Genomic DNA, 24,101 nt, shown 5'->3' on the forward strand with positions numbered 1-24,101 from the left:
TATATATAGCCAAGAAAGCTCCCTTTATAATTACTAGAAAGCTGTCACTCTTTTCAGCTTAATGTCTGATCTCAGGAACTTCCATTTAAAACAATTGGTCGCTCTATACTGAACAATTGATCTACCGTATTTTACGGACTATAAGTCACACTTTTATCATAGTTTGGCTGGTCCTGCGACTTATTTATCAAAATGAATTTTACATGAACCGTGATAAATTAACCACGAGAAAACATTACTGTCTACAGCCGCGAGAGGGCGCTCTATGCTGCTCAGTGCTCCTGTAGTCTACCACTGAAAACATAGAGTGTCCTCTTGTGGCTGTAGACGGTAATGTTTCCTCTTTTAAAAAATAGTAGGCTAAATCAATTTGCGTGTGCACAATTTGTGTGCACAATTTAGCAAATCGAGGGAACGCAATAGTAAATCGAGGGAACACAATAGTAATCGTGTGCACATTTTAGTACATTGAGGGAACAAATTAGTAAATCATGCGCACAATTTCTTTTTTTTGCATTTAATGTGTGGGGCTCCGTAGCTAGCAACCACATGACAGCATAAAACATTACCAGATGAATATAGTTTACATAGGGGTTGCTTCTATTAACACTTAATTTCTGGCAATATTGTCAATTTGAGTGCACAGACACTATTTGAAGAGAACGTACTCGGTTACTAACGTAACCTCGGTTCCCTGAAATACGGGAGCGAGTACCCGTATTTTATAATCTAAGACGCTTATGGGAAAAACTCCTTTTTTCTCCTGAACTGAAGCCTTATTCAATCACGCAGTGAAACTGCACGGCCATTGGTTCGTGCAGTGTTATTAAAACAAACCAATGGCTCGGCAGTGGTGCTGCACGAAACTATGGCAGCGATGCCCTCCAAAGCCTGCCCATTATGGGCGGGGAATCTGGCTATATATTGCCTGCTTCACCATAGGAATTCAGGTTACTTCGACTGAAGCGACGACTGAGTCGTGCAGCCTTTTAACATGGCAAGGAATGCAGTACTCATTGCCGTATTTCAGGGAACAGAGGTTATGTTAGTAACCGAGTACGTTCCCTTTCAATACTTCACTCGTACTGTGTCGAAGACGCTTATGGGAACCCAGTTCAATCACGCCATGCTAAGGGGGGACGACCAACGCAATCATACTTGATCTATGATACCAAGATATGACAATAGCAACTAGGAGCAGAATAAGCTCAATGAGGTTACGTCTGGCCTAGCCTTATCATCCCGTGTTCGTATTGCCTCAGTACCAAAGGGACCGAGTGCATACGAGCAGAGATTGAGTCTTGGGCAAAGAATGGCCAAGAGCATGCAAATGAGGAACAAAAAGGTGACTTTTACACAGAAAGTACCCTAGCATGAAGTGCTGGGACATCTAGATGATAAAATCTAGCAAATGTGGACGGCGAGTTCCAACCAGCTGCCTCACAAATTTCTGTGATAGTCACACCACTAGACCATGCCCAGGACGAAGACAGTTCTCTCGTCGAATGGGCTCATACTCCAACTGGGCTTTGCAGGCCCAAAGAAGAGTAGGCTAGCTGGATTGCATCCACAATCCACTTTGAAAGCCTTTGCTTTGAGACCGGTAACCCTCTGGCGTAGTTTTCAAAGCATATGAATATCTGCTCTTATTGAAGATCGCATTATTGGAGCAGAATGCTCTATGTAGACTTTTAGAGCCCTCACTGGGCAAAGCAGATTCAGCTGTTTCCCAAAAACGTCCCATATCTTCTGAACTGTATGCGGGTGGAGCCTCCACTCTTCTGAGGAGACTCCGTTTCTTGACAGCATATCCGTGCCCTTTTTCAGTTTGCCCTGCAGATGCACTGCTCTCAGGGACCCCAAGTTGCTCTGGGTCCATTCCAGTAGTCGCGACGTTAGTCTGAAGAGACGCGTTGATGACAGGCCACCTTGGTGATTTATGTAAGAGACCACTGTCATACTGTCTGATCTGACCAGCAAGTGGTTGCTCCATAGGTCTGACAGGAAGCTCTGGCAGACTCCTTGAACTGCAATCATCTCGAGGCAGTTGATGTGAAGCCTGCTCTCCTCTTTTAACCATCGGCCGAAAGCGGGTTTCCCTTTGCACAGCGCGCCCCAACCTTTGTTGGACACATCTGGGGAGATCACTTACCTTGTGCAAACCATACCAAGCGGAGCACCCTGTTCCATCTATTGCATGTTCCTCCAAGGGGTCAGGGCCAAAATGCAGTCCTGACTCACCTTGATATTCAGACGTCCGTGACACCACGCATGAGGTGGAACACGCGGTTTCAGCCAATATTGGAGGGGACGCAAACATAGCAGCCCGAGCTCCAGCACCGGCGATGCTGCTGCCATAAGACCCAGCAACTTCTGGAGTGTTTTTAGGGGTCGAGTAGCACCTATTTTGAAAGAGGCCGTCAGTCGTTGTAGAGCCGTGGCACACTCCTTCACCATTGTTGCCCTCATCGTAACTGATTCTAAGACTGTTCCCAGAAACGATATCCGTTGGCTGGGGGACAGCGAACTCTTGGCAAAATTCACCCTGAGCCCCAGGCACTCCAGATGGCTGAGGAGCAAAGTTCTGTAACCCAATGCCTCCCCTCTGACTGAGCTAGAACTAGTCAGTCGCCGAGGTATTTGAGAATGCAGATTCCCTTCTGCCTGAGAGGGGAGTAAGCCGCATCCATGCACTTTGTAAACGTGTGAGGCGCCAGAGACAGCCCAAAGGGGAGGCCTTGTATTGGTAAGCCACACCCTCGAAGGCAAATCTCAAGAACGGCCTGTGATGGGGGGCTATCTGGATGTGAAAGTAAGCGTCTTTCAGATCCAGCGAAAATAACCAAACCCCTGAGCGTATTTGTGAGAGGATTTGTTTCAACGTGATCATTCTGAAGCGCCGTCTCACAAGGGCACGGTTCAGATGTCTTAAATCGAGGATGGGGCACAGCCCGCCATCCTTCTTGGGAACTAGAAAGTAACGGCTGTAAAACCCTGAGTCGCAGTGTGAAAGTGTGGTGGTCGTCTTGCGAACTGAAGGGAATAGCCGTGTTTTATTATTCCCATGATCCAATCTGATATCCCGGAATGGCTTGCCATTGTGAGGCCCGGATAGACGGAGGTTGGATTAACTCGATTGTTTGTCTGCCACGGGGAGACATAGCACTCGTCAGTGTTATGTGAGGAAAACTGCTCTTTTTGTGAAGGAGTGTGTTTTTTATTTTGTGCGCTATAACAGCGCTTTGCTGTCTGGGCACTAAAAAGGGGGCCCATTGTTTGCAGTAAAAACAACTTCCTCACTGGGGGAGATCGGCGCATCCAGGAACTGGGCTCTGTCAGCATCCTTGATCTCTGTGAGGTTAAGCCACAAGTGGCGCTCCAGGACGACCAGGTTAAACATTGAGCGGCCTATGGCCTGGGCAGTGCTCTTGGTAGCACGTAGTGCTAAGTCTGTTGCACTTCTCAGCTCCCTGAACGTGGCGACATCTGGGCCAGACTCATCAGTGGCGGCAAGAAGATTGGCCTGGAAGACTTGTAGCACTGCTATGGAGTGGAGCGCCGTGGCTGCTTGCCCTGCTGATGAGTAAGCACGCCCGGCGAGCGGGGTTTGGACGGATGGTTGGCTTTGGCTTTCCATTCAATGGCCGTGGGCGGGCAGAAATGCATGGCCACAGACTCGTCCAGCGGCGGCAATCGCTCATATCCTCTCTCTTCAGCACCGTCAATTGAGGTGAGGGCGGATGAAGATGAAGTATGCAAGCACGCCGAGTAGGGGTCGTGCCTCGATTTTGTAAGCTCGTCGTGGACCTCCGGGAAGAACGGGGAGGAGACCATTCCAGACCCAGCTCATCCACTGCCCTGGAGAGAACGCAGATAACTTTGGCGTCCATCCCGAGTTTCGGGCGGCTGGGTTCAGATAACATCGAGAGGGCGGGGTCCGGCGAGCCCGCCAGCTCCTCAGCATCTGAAGCAGCTAGAGACATGCTGTCCTCTAGCAGTTCTTCCTCAGTCCCTCCAAACAAGACCAGATCACTCGCAGCAGCAGAGGGACATTGGTCTGGCTGAATAAAGAGGACTGGGGAATCCACTCTGGGCGGAGAAAATGAGGCATGCAGGGGCTGAGCCGGCATGAGCTCGCTTTCATCCTGTTGCTTTAATCCTCTGCCCTGCCTTTTCTTCCTTACCGGCTTGCAGGAGGAAGAAAACGGGAGGGTGCGAGGAGCAAAATCACTCTCTGAAAAGAAAGCGATTCGTGAGCGCAGAGAGGCGATATTCATGTTCTCGCAATGAAACAGGAATTCCTCGCGAGTGCTGCGTCAGCATGGCGTTTCCCCAAGCACACGACACACTTGCTGTGCCCGTCATCAGCATGCAGAGGGGCTCTGCACCAGCTGCAATGACGAGACAGCATTTGAGAAATTGCCTTTCCAAGTTCTGACAAACTCTTTTATTGTATAATTCTGAGTTGTATTTTTCAAGAGTAACTCATCCTAGAGAAACAAATAGCAAAACAATAAAAAAAAATTAAAAAATAAAAGTAATTATTAATAAAGAAAAAATATATAGAGTTTAAAAAAATCTCATGGCTTTACTTGAGTGCTCATAATTTAAATATATAGAGTTTAAAAAAATCTCATGGCTTTACTTGAGTGCTCATAATTTAAAACGGCAACTGTCAAAACTCTCTTTCTCTCACACATGCAGTGGCTCCACTATGTCATGCATCATGTCATGTTATATATGCTAGATGGCTACCTCTCTCCACAAGTGTTGTGTTTTCGTTCAGCATTATTTCCACCTTGGTTTTTTTTTTTAAATGTCCTCACAAATATACTTATCAAAGACGTGTTACATCAGTTGACATGGTTCTTAAATATCATCACCATATAAAATACAATGCATGAGATGAGCAATATATGTGTATGTTTTTTTTATTTGTTGTAGAGCCACCGCCTGAGGGGTCTGGGTGGAGTCAGCTGGAACTAGCAGCCGTAATTCTTGTGCCATCGTGCCTGGTGTGTGTAGGTGTCATTCTGGGAAAGTGTGCCATACAAAACCTGCGGTGCAACCACATAAAAGCCCACAAACAGGATCCAGAGGAACCCCTGGATGACCAGACTCTTGTGTCACCTGACAAATGCCTAAAAGAGCTTATTTATGACATGAGCTCCTTTGGCTCAGGATCAGGTAAGATATGTCTGTGCTCATCAAAAAAATGGAAAAAAAAAATGAAAAAAAAAAAAGAAGATTGTCAAATGTTAGTTAGTGTATGTTTTTTTTTTAACCCTTCAACTCACAGATTACATGATATTCTTTTAGGACTGCCACTATTGGTCCAGAGAACGATTGCTAGAACTATTGTCCTGCAGGAGAGTATTGGGAAGGGGCGCTTTGGGGAAGTGTGGAGGGGCAAATGGAGGGGGGAGGACGTCGCTGTGAAGATCTTCTCCACACGAGATGAGCGTTCCTGGTTTCGTGAGGCTGAGATTTATCAGACCATTATGCTACGCCATGAGAATATTTTGGGTTTTATTGCTGCTGATAACAAAGGTAACACATTTTATGATTTTGGTGTTTGAATGCATGACAATACATGAAGAACAATTATTATTATTATTATTTTTGTGTGAATTTATTACATTTGTTAAATATATCCATTATAATCATAGGAGTAATCATGTTACATTGCATTACAACATTTTTGTAATATTTCCTTAAAGGAATTTTCCTTCATTTGTTTACTTAATGATGCTTCAATATATGATGCTATTGTCAGTGACCAGGTATGAAGAACAATTATTATTATTGATGAGTTTGTTGGTCATTGTTTATCACTTTGTGAAGGCAGCTCTGCCTCAGACTCAATCCAAGATGGATGAGCAATTGTTGGCTAGCCTTTGCACACATTATTTTCTTATAGGGTCTCCATCAGGTAATAATAAGAACTTTAATAAGATAATAAAATATTTTTTTGGTATGGATAACAAACCTAGGTGTTTCTGACTTCAACATCTCTAAAAAGTTGGAGAAGAGATATGCTAAGATGCTGGGGGTCTGAGAGATGCTTGCTGCTAATCTGTTGATAGCTTCGGCACCTGCTTGGAAATTACAGCCTCTGCCTCCAAATCCCTGCAGAGCTTCATCTGCACTGATCGGCAAGTCTTATATGGCTGCTTTTCAGACAGGTTTGGCTTTATGCATTATGATGGTGTTACAGGCAGATGTCCTTAAGGACATACTGTAGATGAGGGCTCCAGCTTGACAGCTGAGGCAGTCAAGGAACTCAGGCAAGCTTCTGACTTATTCCTGCAGGCTACCAAGCACACAGCTTTCTTAATGGACGCTCCAGACTTTCAGAGAGAAGTTTTTTGGCTGTTACAACTGCTGTGGATCATCTAACTCTTCTTTCAGATTGTTTGGCCTGGTGACTTCACCCAAAGATATGTTAGTATTCACCCCACAACTGTTAGTTCTTTGAAAACTCGATATTTGATTAATGTATGCTTCTCTGTTAGAGAAATAAGTCATAGAAGAAATGTCTCCTTCTCACAAGGCCAGTATTTTCTGAAAAATGATTAGTTGTGTCTGATCCTGGATTTGCGTCCAGGTAGATGCGCAAAAAATTTGCAGTTTAACAATTCTGACAGTGAAGATCATTCTGTCTAGAATTCAAACCCGAGATTTTTTCATGACGATCCATCTGAAGGATGCATATTTTTGTATTGAGACCATCCAGAGACACAGGAAATTCTGTTTTGTGTTCTTGGAAATGGATGTTTCCAAACTTATCCTGTCCAGTCATCCTACTACTTGTCCACTTGATCCGATCCCCACTCACCTCCTTCAAGCGATCTCTTCTTCAGTCATACCTTCACTTACTCACATTATCAACTCCTCTCTTCACTCTGGAACATTTCCCTCAGCATTTAAGCAGGCTCGGGTAAGCCCACTGCTTAAGAAACCATCTCTAAATCCAAAAACTTCTTCCATTCATTGCAAAGACACTTGAGCAGGCTGTGTTCAACCAGCTCTCTATGTTCCTCGTACAGAACAACCTCCTGGACAGCAACCAATCTGGCTTCAAAAGTGGCCACTCAACTAAGGCTACCCTGCTTTCGGTTACTGAAGCCCTGCGACTGGCAAGAGCAGCTTCAAATGCTCAGTACTCATCTTACTGGACCTGTCTGCTGCTTTTGACACGGTTAATCACCAGATTCTCCTGTCCACCCTCAGAAAGATGGGCATTTCTGGAACCGCACTCCTGTGGTTGAAGTCCTACCTCTCCGATAGATACTTTAGCTTGTCTTGGAGGGGTGATGTTTCTAAGTCACAACAAAAATCTTTCTAAGTCTTGTTCTCTCCAGACTGGACTATTGTAATGCTCTCCTGGTGGGCCTTCCTGCATGTACTATCTAGGCTCTGCAATTTATCCAGAATGCAGCAGCGAGGGTTGTCTTCAATGAGCCAAAAAAATCTCACATTACTCCTCCCCTCATCCGGTTACACTAGCTACAAGTAGCCACTCGCATCAAAATCAAGGTACTGATGCTAGCCTACATGACGACCACTGGCACGGCACCAACATACCTAAACTCACTAGTTCAATCTTATGTGCCCTCCAGAAGTTTGCGCTCTGCAAGTGAACGACACCTTGTGGTGCCATCTAAAGACTCATCTTTTCTGCCAGCACTTAACCAACCGATACTAGTGCTTTTCTTTTTTTTCTTGTATTTCATTAAAAAAAACAAACAAACAAACAAACAAAAAAGCCCTGGCTATGCGTTCTGTACTAGACTAACTAAGACTTGTAATGGCACTTGTATACTGTTTTTATTTTCTTGTTGATCTGATTGCTTCTATTGTTCTCATTTGTGAGTCACTTTGGATAAAAGTGTCTGCTAAATGATTAAATGTAACTGAAACATCAAAAGGGGAATGCAGAGAGTGGAGGCTACACTTTTAAGTAGTAAGTCTGATCTGGCAGAGATTCAGAAGTGCAGAGGTGGATCTGTTGCTTCGAAAAAACAGCACAGTGCCCTTGTTGGTTCTGTCCCCTCCATAACTTTTGGCAAGAGATGCTTTGGCTTTGCAGTAGCTATTGGTCAACATGTACATTTTCTGCTGATATAGCTGATCTCAGCAGTTCTTTTAAACAACCAAGGAAGACAGAGTTTATCTTCTGTTAATTGCTCCATTTTGGCCAGGTTTCCTTGGGAGATTCCAGTTAGTCCAGATTTATTTATCAGGCTTCGGGCACTATATGGCAACCTCATCCAGGGACGAATATTTGGGTCTCCATCTCCATTCTGACTAACTGTGATTTTTCCTCAGATATAACTGAATGCCTTTAGTTGACAGCGTTTTGTTTCCATGGTGCAGAGAGCAAGGGTTGGATTTGGTTCACAGGGTTGTGTTTGCTCCCAAGCTGTTTTGTTACAGTCCTATTCTTCTCTGCCCTTTAAGTCTCTGGAGAGTGGAAAGTTGCACAGGCTTTGCCCAGTTAGGGCATTAAAGGTTTACTCTGACCACATAAGCCAGTAGAACAAGGATCAGCTATTTTTTTAAGGTAACTGTAGCAGGGAGCTGCTGCTACCCTGCAAAGGATATCTTATTGGGTGAGAATTGCTATTTGCTAAACTTTTTGAGGTGCATGGTTATCTTCCTAACCCTATTTGTTTCTGCACACTCTATTAGAGATGTGACTTTTCCCCTAACTTTGCTTAAAATAGAGTCCTTATAGGATATGCGTGCAGTGGCAGGTTGATAACCCAGCAGTTACCCAGTATTTACCTCATTGTTCAGTGCTGTAGTATACTGTTCTCATAGAAGATATATTAGAACGTCTTCTTGATTACGTACGTCTTGTTCTCTACTCAGGAAACCAAGGTTGCATACTTTACCAAAATGCTTTGTTAAATAAGTTATTGCTCCTCATGCATTTTGCTTTAGGTTACCAAATCAATGCAAGTTTAAAAGCAAAGTCATAATTTAATCCCTTAATGTCATTCCAAACCTGAATTTCATACACATTGAAATTCCAATTCCAAACATTTAATTTACATACACACACAGTTGCAATCAAAATAATTTGACTTTGCTGCTTCTAACAATTTTTCTTTTCAAATTTTTTTTTTTTTTAATTAAATTAAATTAAATTAAATTAAATTAAATAATTCAACAAAGGTATCAGTAAACTATTTACCAAATATATCAAAACACATTTAAGTGATTTTGAGAACATAAAGTTGATGAGTAATGAGGAAAAAAATTGAATCAAATTGTCTTTAAACATTCATGTACAAAATTATTCAACCCCCCAAAAGTCAAATCTTTTAATTTTCATAACGATTCAATTTATGCTTCTTACAAGTGCTTAGAAGCTTATGTCACCTCTCTACTACAAACATAGGTGATTCCTCACTTGAAAAAGCTTTCATATCACTGATGATCTTTGGTTTACACATTACCACTACTTTCTTTAAATTCCAACAAATATGTTCAATACAATTTAAATATGAAGACGGATCAGGCTTCTTAAGAAAATTATATGATAAATCCCTGAACCAATCATAGGTAGATTTCAATGTTTACTTTGGGAAGGCTCTCCTGCAGAAAAAGTCCATTGATGATCAAGCTTTAGTCTATGCACCAAAGGCATCTTTGCCAAATTGGCATGATACTTAACATAATCTATGATGTCCTTAATACAGTCAACAACTTAACTTCCAAAAGCAAAACACCCTGACAACAATACAGGCACACCTCCATATTTGGCCATGTGTATGGTGTTTTCCTGCTTATATAAGCATTGCTTTTCTTGCACCAGTTATGTATAACCAGATTTTATGAAGTGCGACCTGATCTACAGTTTGTTGAACCTGGAACAAAATTGTGATTAACCAATCAGATTTGAAGAACCAGTTTATAGTTTTTGTGAAGTTTGGCTTACAATCAGAGTTTGATGCTTGTACATCAGTCATTCATATATAATTTTCTCTGATTTTAGGTATTACTCATGCTTGATATTAGTTGGAGGTGTAGGGATATGGTCAACACTAAATTTTGGGATTACAATGATAATAAAATTAAAATGATATTCCAAGGTCAACAAAATATGTTGACTTAGAAACACATCTAATTCAACAAAATCAGGAAATGCCACCAGATATACTGCAGATACAATGGGTCCAAAAAGTTCCAGTTAGGTCACATCACTCCATATTTTAATCTTCCAGAACTACTTATTATCTAACCTTTTATATTCTTTCGCTCAAGAGTAGTATTCGGGAAGATGCCCTAACACGAAGGCCATAAGGGTTATTCTTATTCTCTGCAATAAAATGGTATTTCCCTCCTTCTATCAGGTCATCTTGCAAATCTTTTACAGTACATTGCAGATTTTTTCTCAGTTGCTCTAATCAAAATGTTTTATGATATTGAATCATTTTGACTGCAAATGTATATATGAAATACACTTGTGAAATAATAATGATTAAAAATTATGAGGTCAATTATTATTGCATATAGAGTCACGTACTGGTGTGAGGAAATATTTTATTTAATTAAAGTTATTAAATCAAATCAAAATTAAATTTCAAGTTGATTATATTACTTATGAAACCAGCATGAATTTAAAGAGTACATTTCTAAGAACATGCCATGTTTTTTGGATTTCAAAAAATCTGGTATGTTCTTTTTCATCTTGTTTGAATGTCCTGCATTGTAATCTCTCTTTTTTTCCTCTTTCTTCAGATAATGGCTCATGGACACAGCTGTGGCTGGTGTCTGAGTATCATGAGCACGGGTCTCTTTTTGATTACCTGAACAGATACACAGTATCAGTGGAGGGGATGATAGTTCTGGCACTGTCCATTGCCAGTGGCATTGCCCACCTGCACATGGAGATTATTGGCACTCAAGGTACTGATCGAACGCAGGAGTAATATGGGACTATGCAATGAAACATCAGTTTGATTTTTGTTTTGTTTTGTTTTTGTTTTTATTTCTCTGTGGGAGAAACACCTTTAGTGGGAGAAAACACTTAGTCGTGGAAATCCATCTTCTTTTGTCAACACAGTGTAAAAAATGAAATAAATGTAGTTACATCTTAAGTGGAATACTGATCATGGAATAAATGTAATTAATATGTAAGACCAGAACTCGTTATCTGGGTTGTAGTTCAACACAAACTGGTAGTCTTTGAAGCCCATGCTTAAGTAATTGTTAGAGATGTAGGCAGAGATCTGCGAAGGGTCTGGCTACAGACTTGGATTGGCACTTCCAGACTTGCATTTTAGACAGTTGCACTTTCACTAGTGAAACGACTTGCAGTCGTTTTCATTTTTTATTTTGTTATATTTATTGATTACTTTTTGATTGAATCTCCCAGCATTTTATAGCAATAGCCAGGTGGTGAAAATAAGAAAAAAAGACACTAAATTAAGAAGTCACTTCCAATCGCCACTTGCGCACTCTGCTACTTGCGATGTCACTTGCAATAGACACAAATCCTGCTTATTGTCAATGGTGACAAGACGCTGTGATGCTTAAATTAGGAAAACTAATTTAGTACTATAACTTACAGGGTCCTGCAAGAAAAAGACCTGGAAATCTGTACTGCATGAGAACATCAGAATATGACTGCAATACACAAAATTATATTAATAAACTGTATATTGAGTTGTATATTGATATTTAATAGCATTTTAATACATTAAAGCCATATTAAGCGTTTCTGTTTTTTTTCTATGGGAGGAAAACTTAGCGCATTGCGTTCATATTGAGAACTCTAGATCAGTGTTTACTCCAACCTCATCTGCTACTCCACCTGGTTGCTCAGGGGTTCTGGCTACTTTTAACCAATTTCAGCCCATCTCTCTCATTGAATTGAGGAATTTAGTATCACATATGAAACCTATACTACTTCATCTTTTGATTCTATCCCCTCTTCTATTATAAAGGATGTTTTTGATGTAGTCGGTCCCTCCATTCTGGTCATCTTAAATCTATGTCTTACATCCGGCACTGTCCCTACATGTTTTAAGCATGCGGTTGTCCAGCCCCTGCTCAAAAAACATGATCTCGATGTTAAACTCCTAAATAACTACCGTCCCATTTCCAAGCTTCCTTTTATCTCAAAGATTTTGGAAAAAGCCGTTCTGTCACAGCTGCTCCCTTTTTTGACCACTCACAATATACTAGAACCTTTTCAGTGAGGTTTTAGATCATTTCATAGTACTGAAACCGCTCTGCTCAAAGTAACCAATGATCTTCTCCTTACACTAGATTCAGGTGATAGTGCCATCCTGATATTATTGGATCTTATTGCCGCCTTCGACACTATCGATCACAACATCCTCCTTACTCGCCTTGATCAGCAGGTGGGCATTAGGGAGACTGCATTACTTTGGTTCCGTTCCTATCTCAATGATAGGACTTTCTCAGTATCTATTGGCAAGTTCTCCTCATCCTCTGCTTCTGTTTTATATGGGGTCCCTCAGGGATCCTTCTTGGGTCCCATGCTTTTTAGCCTGTATATGCTCCCACTGGGTGACATCATAAGGAAGCATAACATCTCTTTTCATCTCTATGCAGATGATTCACAGTTGTACTTGCCTCTAAAATCTAGGGATTCCATACAATCTCTTCTGGACTGTCTCCAAGACATTAAAACTTGGATGGTTAATAACTTTCTCCAGTTAAACAGTGACAAGACAGAGGTGATTGTTTTTGGTTCTCCCAAGGCAAGATGCACTGTGGTACAACATTTAGTTAACTTCACTCCATTTATCAAACCCTATGCTAGAAATTTGGGTGTCATTCTTGACTCAGAACTCTGCCTTGACAAACAGATTAGTTCTGTTGTTAAAAATAGTTTTTACCAGCTCAGAATAATTTCCCGCCTGAAGTCATTCCTATCTTTTAACGATCTTGAGACAGTTATCCATGCCTTTATTACATCACGGCTGGATTATTGCAATTCCCTCTACTTGGGCCTCCCACAATCATCACTTAGACGTCTGCAGTTAGTACAAAATGCAGCAGCGTGTCTTTTAACTGGCACTAGGAGGCGTGAGCACATCACCCCCATTTTGGCATCTTTGCATTGGCTCCCAGTTCCTTTTAGGATTCAGTTTAAAGTTTTATTGTTTGTTTTTAAGGCACTTAATGGGCTCGCCCCGACCTATATCACCGACCTTGTGCAACCATACTCGGTTCAAAGGTCACTGAGATCCTCAAACAAAGGGCTCCTGCTTGTGGCTCCTGCTCGCGGCTTAAACAGAGAGGTGACAGAGCCTTTGAAGTTGCTGCCCCACGTTTGTGGAACCAGCTCCCCCAGGATATTAGATCTGCCCCCTCCATAGCTACATTCAAATCCAGGTTAAAAACTCATTTTTATTCCTTGGCTTTCCTTGTTCCCTAACCTGGTACCTCTGTTTGTTTTCTGTATTTCTGTGTTGTGTGACGTAATATTGAAGGCTTATTTTTATTAATGTTTTATATAATAATGATTATTCAATCTATGTGTTTATATTTTTATTGTCTTTTTAGCTATTCATTGTCATTCTTTCACAGACATTCTTTGGTCAGTTTTGCGCTGTGTTTAAATGTGCTTTATAAATTAAAATTACTTACTGACTTACTATATTTTGCTGTTTTGTGGCCACAACATCTTTTTCTTCTATTGATGACTTGCAGGACCATGTATGTTGTACTACTAAATTAGTTTTAATCATTTAAGCACCACAGCATCTTGTCTCCATTGGCAACATGCATGATTTCTGTTGATTGCAAGTTATGTCATAGGTGGCGTAGAGTGCAAGTCGTGATTGCAAGTGACTTTGCCAGTTCCCTTCAGGAAATCGAGCTGTGTTGAAATGCTATGGGAACGCCTTCAGCGTAACCACACTCTGAATCATGTGTGTAATCAGTCTAATGGATGGGCAAGACATCACAGGTGGGGTGACTGTTGATCTAAAATCAGTCTTGTCCCCTTATAATTCAATCACAGGGCCGAATACCAGTTGCCTTGTCAAAAATCTTTATTGACATATATATCAGGCATAGGAGAGAAACTTGTTATCTTTGCCAGCTGTATGTTCATTTCTCCATTTCTCCGTTTCTAAGTCTCTCAGTTTCTCAGTTTCTCAGTTTCTCAGTCTCTCAGTTTCTCAGTCTCTCAGTTTCTCTAAGGCTTTAACAGTGACCATGGCTTATATACCACTGACCAAGTTCCTTACAAGGTACAGAAACATGTTGGTTTGTTTAAAATAGAATGTATACTTCATGCTAACATCAGTTGGTATATTTATACATACATACATTGGTGGAAAGAAGAAACCACCCTATGCATCAGTGGAACATATTACATACACGTTCAAGTAGACATTCTGGTATGGTCAAAATTAGTTCCTCTCCCTGTATCTGTCATATAATCCTACATGTTCATGCAGACTTAAACTCATGCAGTAAACTTCATCATGCACTAAAACTTCACAAATAAATAAGTAATATTAAAATAAAAAATTTTTGGTCTTCAGTGACATAAAGACCAGGAAGCTTAAAAGCACGTGCGGTGGATACAGCAGTAGCTTTCTGTCATTCAGCAAGCGCTCTGTGGATGTGTCAGTTCTCTCCATTTCTGTGTCTTATAGGCTGTGTGTTCCTCCCTGCCGGCGCTACATTACTGGTGGGAATACACATAGTCTGTGTTGTCTGCTTGTATTTCAAGGGAGCTGGCTGCCCGTATTGTGAGCAATAGCCACTGCATTTGCTTTGCTCCCCTGGAAGGCTCTCTTTTAAGGAGGGAGCCTTCACCAGTATTCCTCATGGTGCCGGCACCTCTACTGCCAAGGCAGAGTGGCAGCTGCACTCATGGGGATCGCTAATGGATCTGGTGGAGGGAATGGAGTCATGGCAAGTCCCTTTCTTCTTCCTCACCCACCAGATCTAGTGCCCGATCTCTGAGATCGGAAGCCCACTCCGCCATTTATTTCCCCCAGGGAGAGGGCTCAACGCTTCGCCTGTCGGAGCCTGGCCTTCTTCCCCAGTCTCCACATTGAGGTGTTGAGTTCATGGGTAAGACCCTTCTCAGCGGTTCCTCTCTAACCACTCTCTAGCTTTTGGGGTTGCTGGGTGGGAGCAGTCCCTTCCATCTACCAGCTCCCCATAGTGGGAGACCAGGGTCTTCTAAGGTGAAGCCGGATCTATCTGCGGACTGTTCTTCTGTCTAAGATTCCTCAGCCAAGGAGTCATGGCTCATGACTTTAGATGGCATCTCTCTTCAGTGCCCTAAGGATCTGCTAACCCTACCACCCATGGTGCTTTAGGCAAAAGAGGTCTCCGGCGAGCACTTTTCTCAGTTTCCACCTCGAAATGCAGTGGTACTGAAAGGCTCGTTACCTCTTCAGAGATCTCTAGAGCAGCTAGCTGGGCTGTCCCCTGCCGGTCCACTGCCTCAGGGCACCAAGCTAGCAGTTCTGATTACACCAAAGGTCAGTCTCAAGAGACTGATTCCCTTATTAGAATATTTGCCAGCGTTGAAGCTTCTGCCAAATGTGTCTCAATGGGTCCTGTATACTGTAGAGAGAGGCTTCAGAATCCAGTTTGGTTCTCCACCTCGCTTTCTGCATGGTTCTTCCTATACTGGTGGGCCCCGAACAGGCTCTGGTAATGGAACAAGAAGGAAATACTCAGTGGTGGCTCAAGACCAAGGGGTTCTCCCCAACAATGATGAGATGCCTACATGCATTAGACGTGGAGGAAGCCTTGGTTCCCTTTCAGTTGGTCACGTTCTATGTTACGTCAGGAAGAGAATCACGAATGACAAATGGGAAATGAGCCAATGGTATACAGAGTACCTTGGTCTGTGGAATTTGCATTGTGAGCTCCGTCTATAAGCTAATGGCCTACTGGGAATGGAGAAAGTTGAATTCTATCACAAAAACAGAGACCACTGTTATCAAAAGTATGGGAATACTTTAAAAAGAGGACAAATAAAAAGGCCCTTTGTTCCCTTTGCAAAACCGATATGGTGTACCACGGCAGCACAACTGCGATGCGCGAGCACCTCAGAGGAAAACATCTTGGCGCTCTCCGGTGTTACGTTTAACTGGTTATCATGTGATCTGGTGACCAACTTCCTGTTTCAGGTCTGATATTCTTGCGCTTGCGGCATTATGAAAACTTTAGATGTTTTTAACTCGAAGCGGTGCAAACGCGGCTGGAAAAAACGAGTGCGTCGCGACCGCTTCGCTTCCATTATGAGTTCGCCTTTTGCGAGCATTCATTGGAAATAACGAACTTGAGCGCGCAAAAGACGAGCCACCCCGAATCAGCTCCAGATCTCTGGAAACCATGCTAAACCATAGCAGAACCCTGACTACATTTTATGGTTTGTGATGCTAAAGAACATTTCATGACGTCTCAGACTACTGTAAATTTATGGCTACTGTGGTTTAATTAATTAAACGCTATCATAAACTCATATTTACCATAGTAAAATAATTTTCTTTGCCTATTTATTATTTTATACTGTAAAAACTTCAAACACATTGGTTGAAAATGAATAAAGGTTGAAATATTATATTAGTAGTTAGTTAGTTATATTATATTATATTAGTAGCTCGGACGCCCTGGCACACAGCTGGCCGCTGGGCTTGCACAAGTATGCGTTTCCCCAGTGAGCCTTCTTGCACAGACTTTATGCAAGATCAGGGAGGATGAGGAGCAGGTCCTCATGGTTGTGCCTTTTTGGCCCAGCCGTACCTGGTTCCCCCGAACTTGTACCCCTCGTGACATCCCATCCCTGGCTAATTCCTCTGAGGAAAGACCTTCTTTCTCAGAGGCGGGGCACCCTCTGGTACCCACGTCCCGATCTTTGGAACCTACATGTGTGGGTTCTGGACAGGTCACGGAATGTTTAGGTACCTTGCCACCTCAGGTGGTAGCTACCATCACTTCAGCTAGAGTCGTGTCCACCAGACACGCCTATGCTTTGAAGTGGAACCTCTTTGCCACTTGGTCTTCTTCGCGTTATGAGAACCCCTGGAAATGCCCGATCAGGTCAGTGCTGTCCTTTCTTCAGGAAGGGTTGGAACGAAGGCTGTCTCCTTCCACCCTGAAGGTGTATGTGGCTGCCATTTCGGCTCACCATGACCCTGTTTAAGGTAAGTCTTTTGGGAAGCATGATCTGATCATCAGGTTCCTGAGAGGGGCCAGGAGGCTCAATCCGCCTCGCCCTTAGCAAGTTCCCACTTGGGACCTCACAGTAGTTATATCAACAGTACAGAGGGCTCCCTTCGAACCCTTTCTCTCAGTAGAGCTAAAATTTATATAATTGAAAACTGCGCTCCTGATGGCTTTGGCTTTGGTGAAGAGGGTTGGGGATTTTCAGTTGACGAAGTGTGCCTGGAATTCGGGCCGGCCAACTCTCATGTTATCTTGAGACCCCGTTCTGGGTACGTGCCCAAAGTTCACACCACTCCTTTTATGGATCAGGTGGTGAACTTGCAAGCGCTGCCCCTGGAGGAGGCAGACCCAGTCCAGGCACTGCTCTGTCCAGTACGTGCACTCTGCACTTACGTTGACAGAACTCAGACCAGCTCTTTGTTTGTTACGGAGGCCAGCAGAAGGTAAAGGCTGTCTCCAAGCAGTATCCCAATGGATAGTGGATACTATTGTACTGTCTTATCAGGCTCAAGATCTGCCATGACCCTAGATCTTTGTATTATGTGTCTTTCCCTTGGCAAGCATCTTGCCAGCTCTGTAGTTGAAACTTCCACCCTGCGAGCTGGTAACCTCAGAGTTTAAGTGTATCTACACCTTTTGCTTAATACCTGCCTTTGAAAGTCTTCCATCGAGCAGGAAGCCTGCTAGCATAAGTCCAGCTGGAATATGCTACCCATTGATTTTGTATCAGCTATAGGCCCTCACTCGTGCTGGCTTCATGACAGGGTGCTATCACTTACACGGATCACTGGCAGACAGTCATGTGGCGTTTTGTAAGGGACCCCATTCGTCAGTCTCTTTCTGACGTAATGTAGAACGTGACCGACTGAAAGGTAACATCTTGGTTACGTATGTAACACTCGTTTCCTGAAGGAGGGAACGGAGACGTTACGTCCCATTGCCATATTACAGTTCCATTGAATGGCCGGGTCTTTGGGCTCGGCTCCTCAGCAAAACTTGCTATATATACATATTAATATACATGCTCTTACATACATGCTCTGTGGGGTGGAGCTCGTGATGCAAATTCATTGGCTTGTTTTGTAACCACTCGAAGGTGATTGGGCTCTCGGGCGAGATCCCATTCGTCATTTATCAATCTCTTTCTGACGTAACGTCTCTATTTTTTTCCTTCAGGGAATGAGTGTTACATATGTAACCGAGACATTCTTGTCTCTGGGCCTCTTGGTCTGCTGGGAGCTCCTTGCCTCTGCATAAACACTAGGGGACCGTCACCAGTTGGGGAGCAGTTGGGGGGCCGCTCAGCCCGTGATGTGTGGAGCCGTCAACTCCACGTGGCAAATCAACTGACAGGAGATGCTGGCCACGTTTCTGGCATTGAAACACTTTCTCAGAGACCTAAGAGATTGCCATGTGTTGGTCTACACCCACAACACTGTGGTGGTCTCTTATGCCGCGTTTCCACCGAAATTACCCGGAACATTTGTACCAGGAACTTTTTTTCCCAGGAACTTTTTTCTCCCCAGACCTGTTGCTTTCTGCGTTTCCACCGCGGTGTAAAGTACCGGGTAGATTAGGCAAATAGACTGGTGACGTAGGTCTGCGCGCGTTTCTCAATACAAAGTACCGCTGATAAATTTTTTTTTTTAAAAGTACGCTGATTTTGGACGTGCATCCTCGGTAGTTGGTTCAGACTTTGTGCATTCGTCTCAGGAGTGTGATATCCGCGACGACGCAAGTCCGGTAAATCTATAAACAGCAGCGTACTTGATAACTTCAGTCTGCTCGTCATGGCTACTGCAATTTTCCTTACTGTATATTTACAATAAAACGAAATATGATATCAAATACCACTGCCTCCTTTCGTTTTCATTTAAGCATAATAACAGCTGCAGAAATGTACTTAGTTCAGGGAAATGTGTATATGCAGCCATTACAATGAAACGAAATATTATATAGATTTGCCTTTTTTATTTTCATTTTAACATATAGATAAATTGAATACAGACCAAATAAAACCTGTTAGATTTACCCCGCAGCTGAATTATATGTTATGTTTAACCACTAAAGACACATCAGAGCCAGCGGCACATATCAGAAGGTCTATCCCAGGAGAGGCTGCTCTCTGCGGATACATGAGGACTGAGCTTCCGCTGATCGAGTGGAGCTCACCGTCTACGAGATCGGCGAAACACATTTTTTAAATAGGCATGATCTTCATAAATAAACCATAGATTTGAGTTTTAAACAACTACTTCTCGCCTGAAATACTTTTAAAATTACATTTCATGACACAATAACAGTAATATTTGAAAATTATCCGAATAAATGGTGGTTGAATTCAACCAATGCTGCGTGAACTCAGATTGCTTTGGCTACTGCAATTTTTCCCTCAGTATATTTACAATAAAACAAAATAGGATATAAAATACCACTGCCTCCTTTCATTTTCATTTAAACATAATAACAGCTGTAGAAATGTACTTAGTTCAGGGATTATTGTAACGTTATATACAGCCATTACAATGAAAGAAATATTATATAGACTTGCCTTTTTATTTTCATTTTAACATATAGATAAATTGAATACAGACCAAAGAAAACCTGTTAGATTTACCCCGCAGCTGAATTATATTTTATGTTTAACCACTAAAGACACATCAGAGCCAGCGGCACATATCAGAAGGTCTATCCCAGGAGAGGCTGCTCTCTGCGGATACATGAGGACTGAGCTCCCGCTGATCGAGTGGAGCTCACCGTCTACGAGATCGGCGAAACACATTTTTAAATAGGCGCTGTCTTTATAAATAAACAACAGATTTGAGTTTCAAACAACTACATTCTCGCCTGAAATACTTTTAAAATTACATTTCATGACACAATAACAGTAATATTTTGAAAATGTTGATCCGAATAAATGGTGGTTGAACTCAACCAATGCTGCGTGAACTCAACCAATCAGCATGTTTAGCGCCAAAGTCCCGCCCCCGAAAGTTCCTGAACTTTAAAAAAGTACCACCTCGCCAGCAGGGACTTTCTGGGGGGCATTTTTTTACCCGGAACTTTTATTTAGTTCCTGGTTCCTGCGGTGGAAACACACCAAGTACCGGACCAAGTCCCTAGTTCCTGGGTAAAGTTCCTGCGGTGGAAACGCGGCTTTACATCAACCACCAGTGAGGTCTGCATTCACACCCCCATTACAGGCTGGCACAACAGATCTACTGCTAATGGCCGCCCCATTCTGGCTGGGGTCCCTTCTTGATGGCTCTCCATGGGAGATTCCCATCAGGAGGGACCTCCTTTCCCACCAATGTTCACCCCTGCACAGAGCTGTGGAAGCTATGGGTGTGGCACCTGAAGGGGGCACAGCTCATAGCTTCTGGTCTCTCAACCAAGGTTGTTGAGACCATCCTCCAATACAGAGCTCCCTCTATGAGGAAACTGTGCACCTTGAAATAAAAGCTTTTCACATTTTGATCAAGTTAACTGCCTAGTTGGTACAGGGCTGTACCTCCGTTCTCTCGCCCTAGCTGTGTTCCTCCATACTAGGCAGGGACCTGTAAGTCTGGTGGTGTGGGCATACTCACTTCAATAGCGTTTCGACACAGCTCTAGTTCCTGAAGGGGAACGTTTGTATGTTACGCATGCATGCGTTCTGCAAGTGAACATCGCTTCATTGTGCCATCCAAAGAAGCACAAAGTCACTTTTACAGACTTTGAAATTAAATGTTCCTTCCTGGTGGAATGACCCGCCCAACTCAATCCGAGTCATTAGCCATCTTCAAGAATCGTCTTAAAACACATCTCTTCCATTTTTATTTGACCCTCTAACTTTAGCACTCACTATTTTAATGATATTCTTAAAAAAAAAATAACTACCTTTTTATTATTTTGTTCTATTTTATTTTAATTTATTATACAATATATATATATAGCTTGCTCTATTCTATTCTATTCTATTCTATTCTATTCTATTCTATTCTATTCTATCTGTTTTCTTTTTCTTTTTCTTTTTTCTTTAAAAGCCCTTAATTGCTACTTGTACTGCGTTTAAGCTAACTGAGACTTATTATAGCACTGATATATCATTGTTCTTTTTTTTCTTTTTTTTCTGATTGCTTCCATTGTCCTCATTTGTAAGTCGCTTTGGATAAAAGCATCTGCTAAATGACTAAATGTAAACGTAAATGTAAGTCCTGAGTACATGAGCCAGTCATACCTAATTAATCAAAATAAATTAATAACGTGGAATAACCTGTAATAAAATTGTCACTTTTTAAAATATAATTAAACACTAAGGACTACCTTGAAAATGCTTGGTCAGGTATATGATGTGCACTGTTATTAAATTGGCTTATTGCTCTTGTGACAGGAAAGCCTGCCATTGCCCACAGAGACATAAAGTCAAAGAACATTCTGGTAAAGAAGAATGGAACTGCTGTGATTGCTGATCTTGGTTTGGCTGTCAAACACGACTCCAACACCAACACTGTTGACATCCCCATTAACCACAGAGTGGGCACCAAGAGGTTAGACATTATTTTTCTTACATACATTGTTACTTTAAGTATTAAATCATAAAAAATTCAGTGTAAGAGCCAGTCACTGTATTTGAGTCAGCGGTCTCTCAGTAAAAACATACAAGATAAAAGCATTGGTTGCATGTGCAGACAGGTGCTATAATATGACTAATAAAATTGTTCTATTTACTATCATTGTCTGTATGTTTTAGGCTTTGGATTTGTGTAATTAAGATTCTTGAGTGGTAAAGAGCATGTATCTTTGCATTTATGTGTGTCTGTGTGTGTTTGTTCTCTGTTCCTCTCTGTGAACTCTTCATTGTTTGTTTTCAGGTGTATGAAGTCATCTTGATGGGGGTTAATGTGTTCATGTGGTGTGGGTACATTACTCTAATGTGAGTGTGTTTGTTTCTACAGGTATATGGCTCCAGAGATCCTGGATGATTCCATAAACACGAGCAGTTTCGAGTCATTTAAGCGTGCTGATATCTATTCACTTGGGCTGGTGTTCTGGGAACTTGCTCGCAGATGTTCTGTCCAAGGTGCCTTCCTGTGTTAAAGATTGTTCATATACAAATAAGTATACACTAGCAGTGGACTGATTTAAATTATGTTTTTATCCATGCATGTTTTGAGTAAATAATGGTTCCTTATATACTAAAATGGCCTGTGTGTGTGTGTGTGTATGTGTGTTTTATATGTGAAGCAAATGACAGATAGATAGATGATGCCTGTTCAGTGTTCAGAAACATTGCCTCCTTGGGTCAATTAGAGGTAATAGGAAGTATTTCCTTAGCAATAATATAAAAATAAATAATATATATGGTAAAGGTCAACAGACATTATGAGAAGTTTCGTCTGAGATAGTTGAAAGACAAGGTGGTGTCATTGTTTTAAACTACAGTATTTTATAGACCTGAGAGTAAACCCATATCCTGTGTGCTACTACTAATGCTACTACTCACATTTGAAAAGGCAGTCGAAACAGTATTTACACAGAAGTCTTAAAGACACATTTGAATACAACACCTTGTTCAATTGTTCAATAACACATGGTGACTGTTTAGACCAGGGGTTTTCAACCTTATTTAATTCGGGAGCTAGTTTTTAAAAATGAATGCTATAGCTGAGAGCTACCAATGTTATACAGTAGCCTACTTAAATCTCTTAATGTGTCAAGTGTCAGTGTTGTTAAAATGTGCTTGATATATATATATATATATATATATATATATATATATATATATATATATATATATATATATATATATATATATATATATATATATATATATATATATATATAAGCCAAAAAATAGAATTAGCAGCACAATGCACTTTTTATTTACATAAACAGTGAAAATCATCATCAAAAATTAATCAATCAATCAATCAATCAATCAATCATAACATTATCTACATGTTGAAATAAAGTTTTGACCATTTTTAAAATGATAACAAATCAGCCTTTAAATATTGTTTTTCTGATGAGTCAGAATTATAAATTAAATTAACTGGTCCATAAAGAGTTCTAAATAAGCTAATGTGCATTCTAAAAGTCTCAACACTTCTGATAACAAAGCAGGTTATTTTCCATCAATCAGTTAAGATCAACAACAAAATTCTGGTCTGATTTTGCATTGCATACACAAATATGTCAGACTGAATGAATTTGCAAATCCATGGTTTGACAGCAGAGGAAGCTTACGAACTGCAGAACAGAGCTTGTCTGGAGCTGTCACTGTAACCTCTGTAAACAAAGCTGCGCTGTGCTTGCTTTATTACGCATTACAAAGGGGGGAAGATGGAATGCAAATGCAAACAAAACTTTTCTGAAGACAATCGGTTTGCTATTATGCATTCACACAAATAATGGAATCATATATTATTTCATTTAAATTCCCCCAGCAGTCTGCCTCCAGTCATTTTTTTCCACACAAAACGAAACAGTGTTGCATCTGCGTGAGACTCACTGAACTGTATTTACTGTGAGTTTATATTATTATATATTTTTTAATCGCGATACTCAAATACGGGTATAATGAATTCAAATTCATAATGAGATGATCATTAAAATAACCTCACAGCAGTCTGGCTGCAAGCTGCTTTTTATTTTATTTTTATAAACTCTTATGAATGCCTTGTGCTCTGCAGGGATTTATGAAGATTTCCAGTTGCCTTATTATGACCAGGTGCAATCAGACCCATCAGTGGATGATATGAGGAAGGTGGTGTGTGAACAGAAACTACGACCCAACATTCCCAACCAGTGGCAGAGCTGTGAGGTTTGTGTGATAAACCTACCATTCAGGTGACATTTGATAATATGTCATTTATATGAGGAATCTATTGAAGTTAATAATAATGTTGCTAATGTAATAATGCTTTGAA

At 41.5% G+C, this 24,101-nt stretch overlaps 1 protein-coding gene across 2 annotated transcripts in view; it reads left to right on the plus strand.

Moving 5' to 3' along the window:
* The window catches only part of acvr1c (activin A receptor type 1C), a 67,546-nt gene that overhangs the window by 37,824 nt on the left and 5,621 nt on the right, over window positions 1-24,101 (plus strand). For both annotated transcript variants that reach the window (XM_026272737.1, XM_026272736.1), the window contains 6 exons: window positions 4,945-5,187; window positions 5,320-5,550; window positions 10,753-10,920; window positions 21,563-21,719; window positions 22,128-22,252; window positions 23,865-23,995. In XM_026272737.1, coding sequence (XP_026128522.1) covers window positions 4,945-5,187; window positions 5,320-5,550; window positions 10,753-10,920; window positions 21,563-21,719; window positions 22,128-22,252; window positions 23,865-23,995 — 1,055 coding nt within the window. The remainder of the gene's footprint in view (window positions 1-4,944; window positions 5,188-5,319; window positions 5,551-10,752; window positions 10,921-21,562; window positions 21,720-22,127; window positions 22,253-23,864; window positions 23,996-24,101) is intronic.

Source organism: Carassius auratus, chromosome 9 (assembly GCF_003368295.1).
Source record: "Carassius auratus strain Wakin chromosome 9, ASM336829v1, whole genome shotgun sequence".
Lineage (NCBI taxonomy): Eukaryota > Metazoa > Chordata > Actinopteri > Cypriniformes > Cyprinidae > Carassius > Carassius auratus.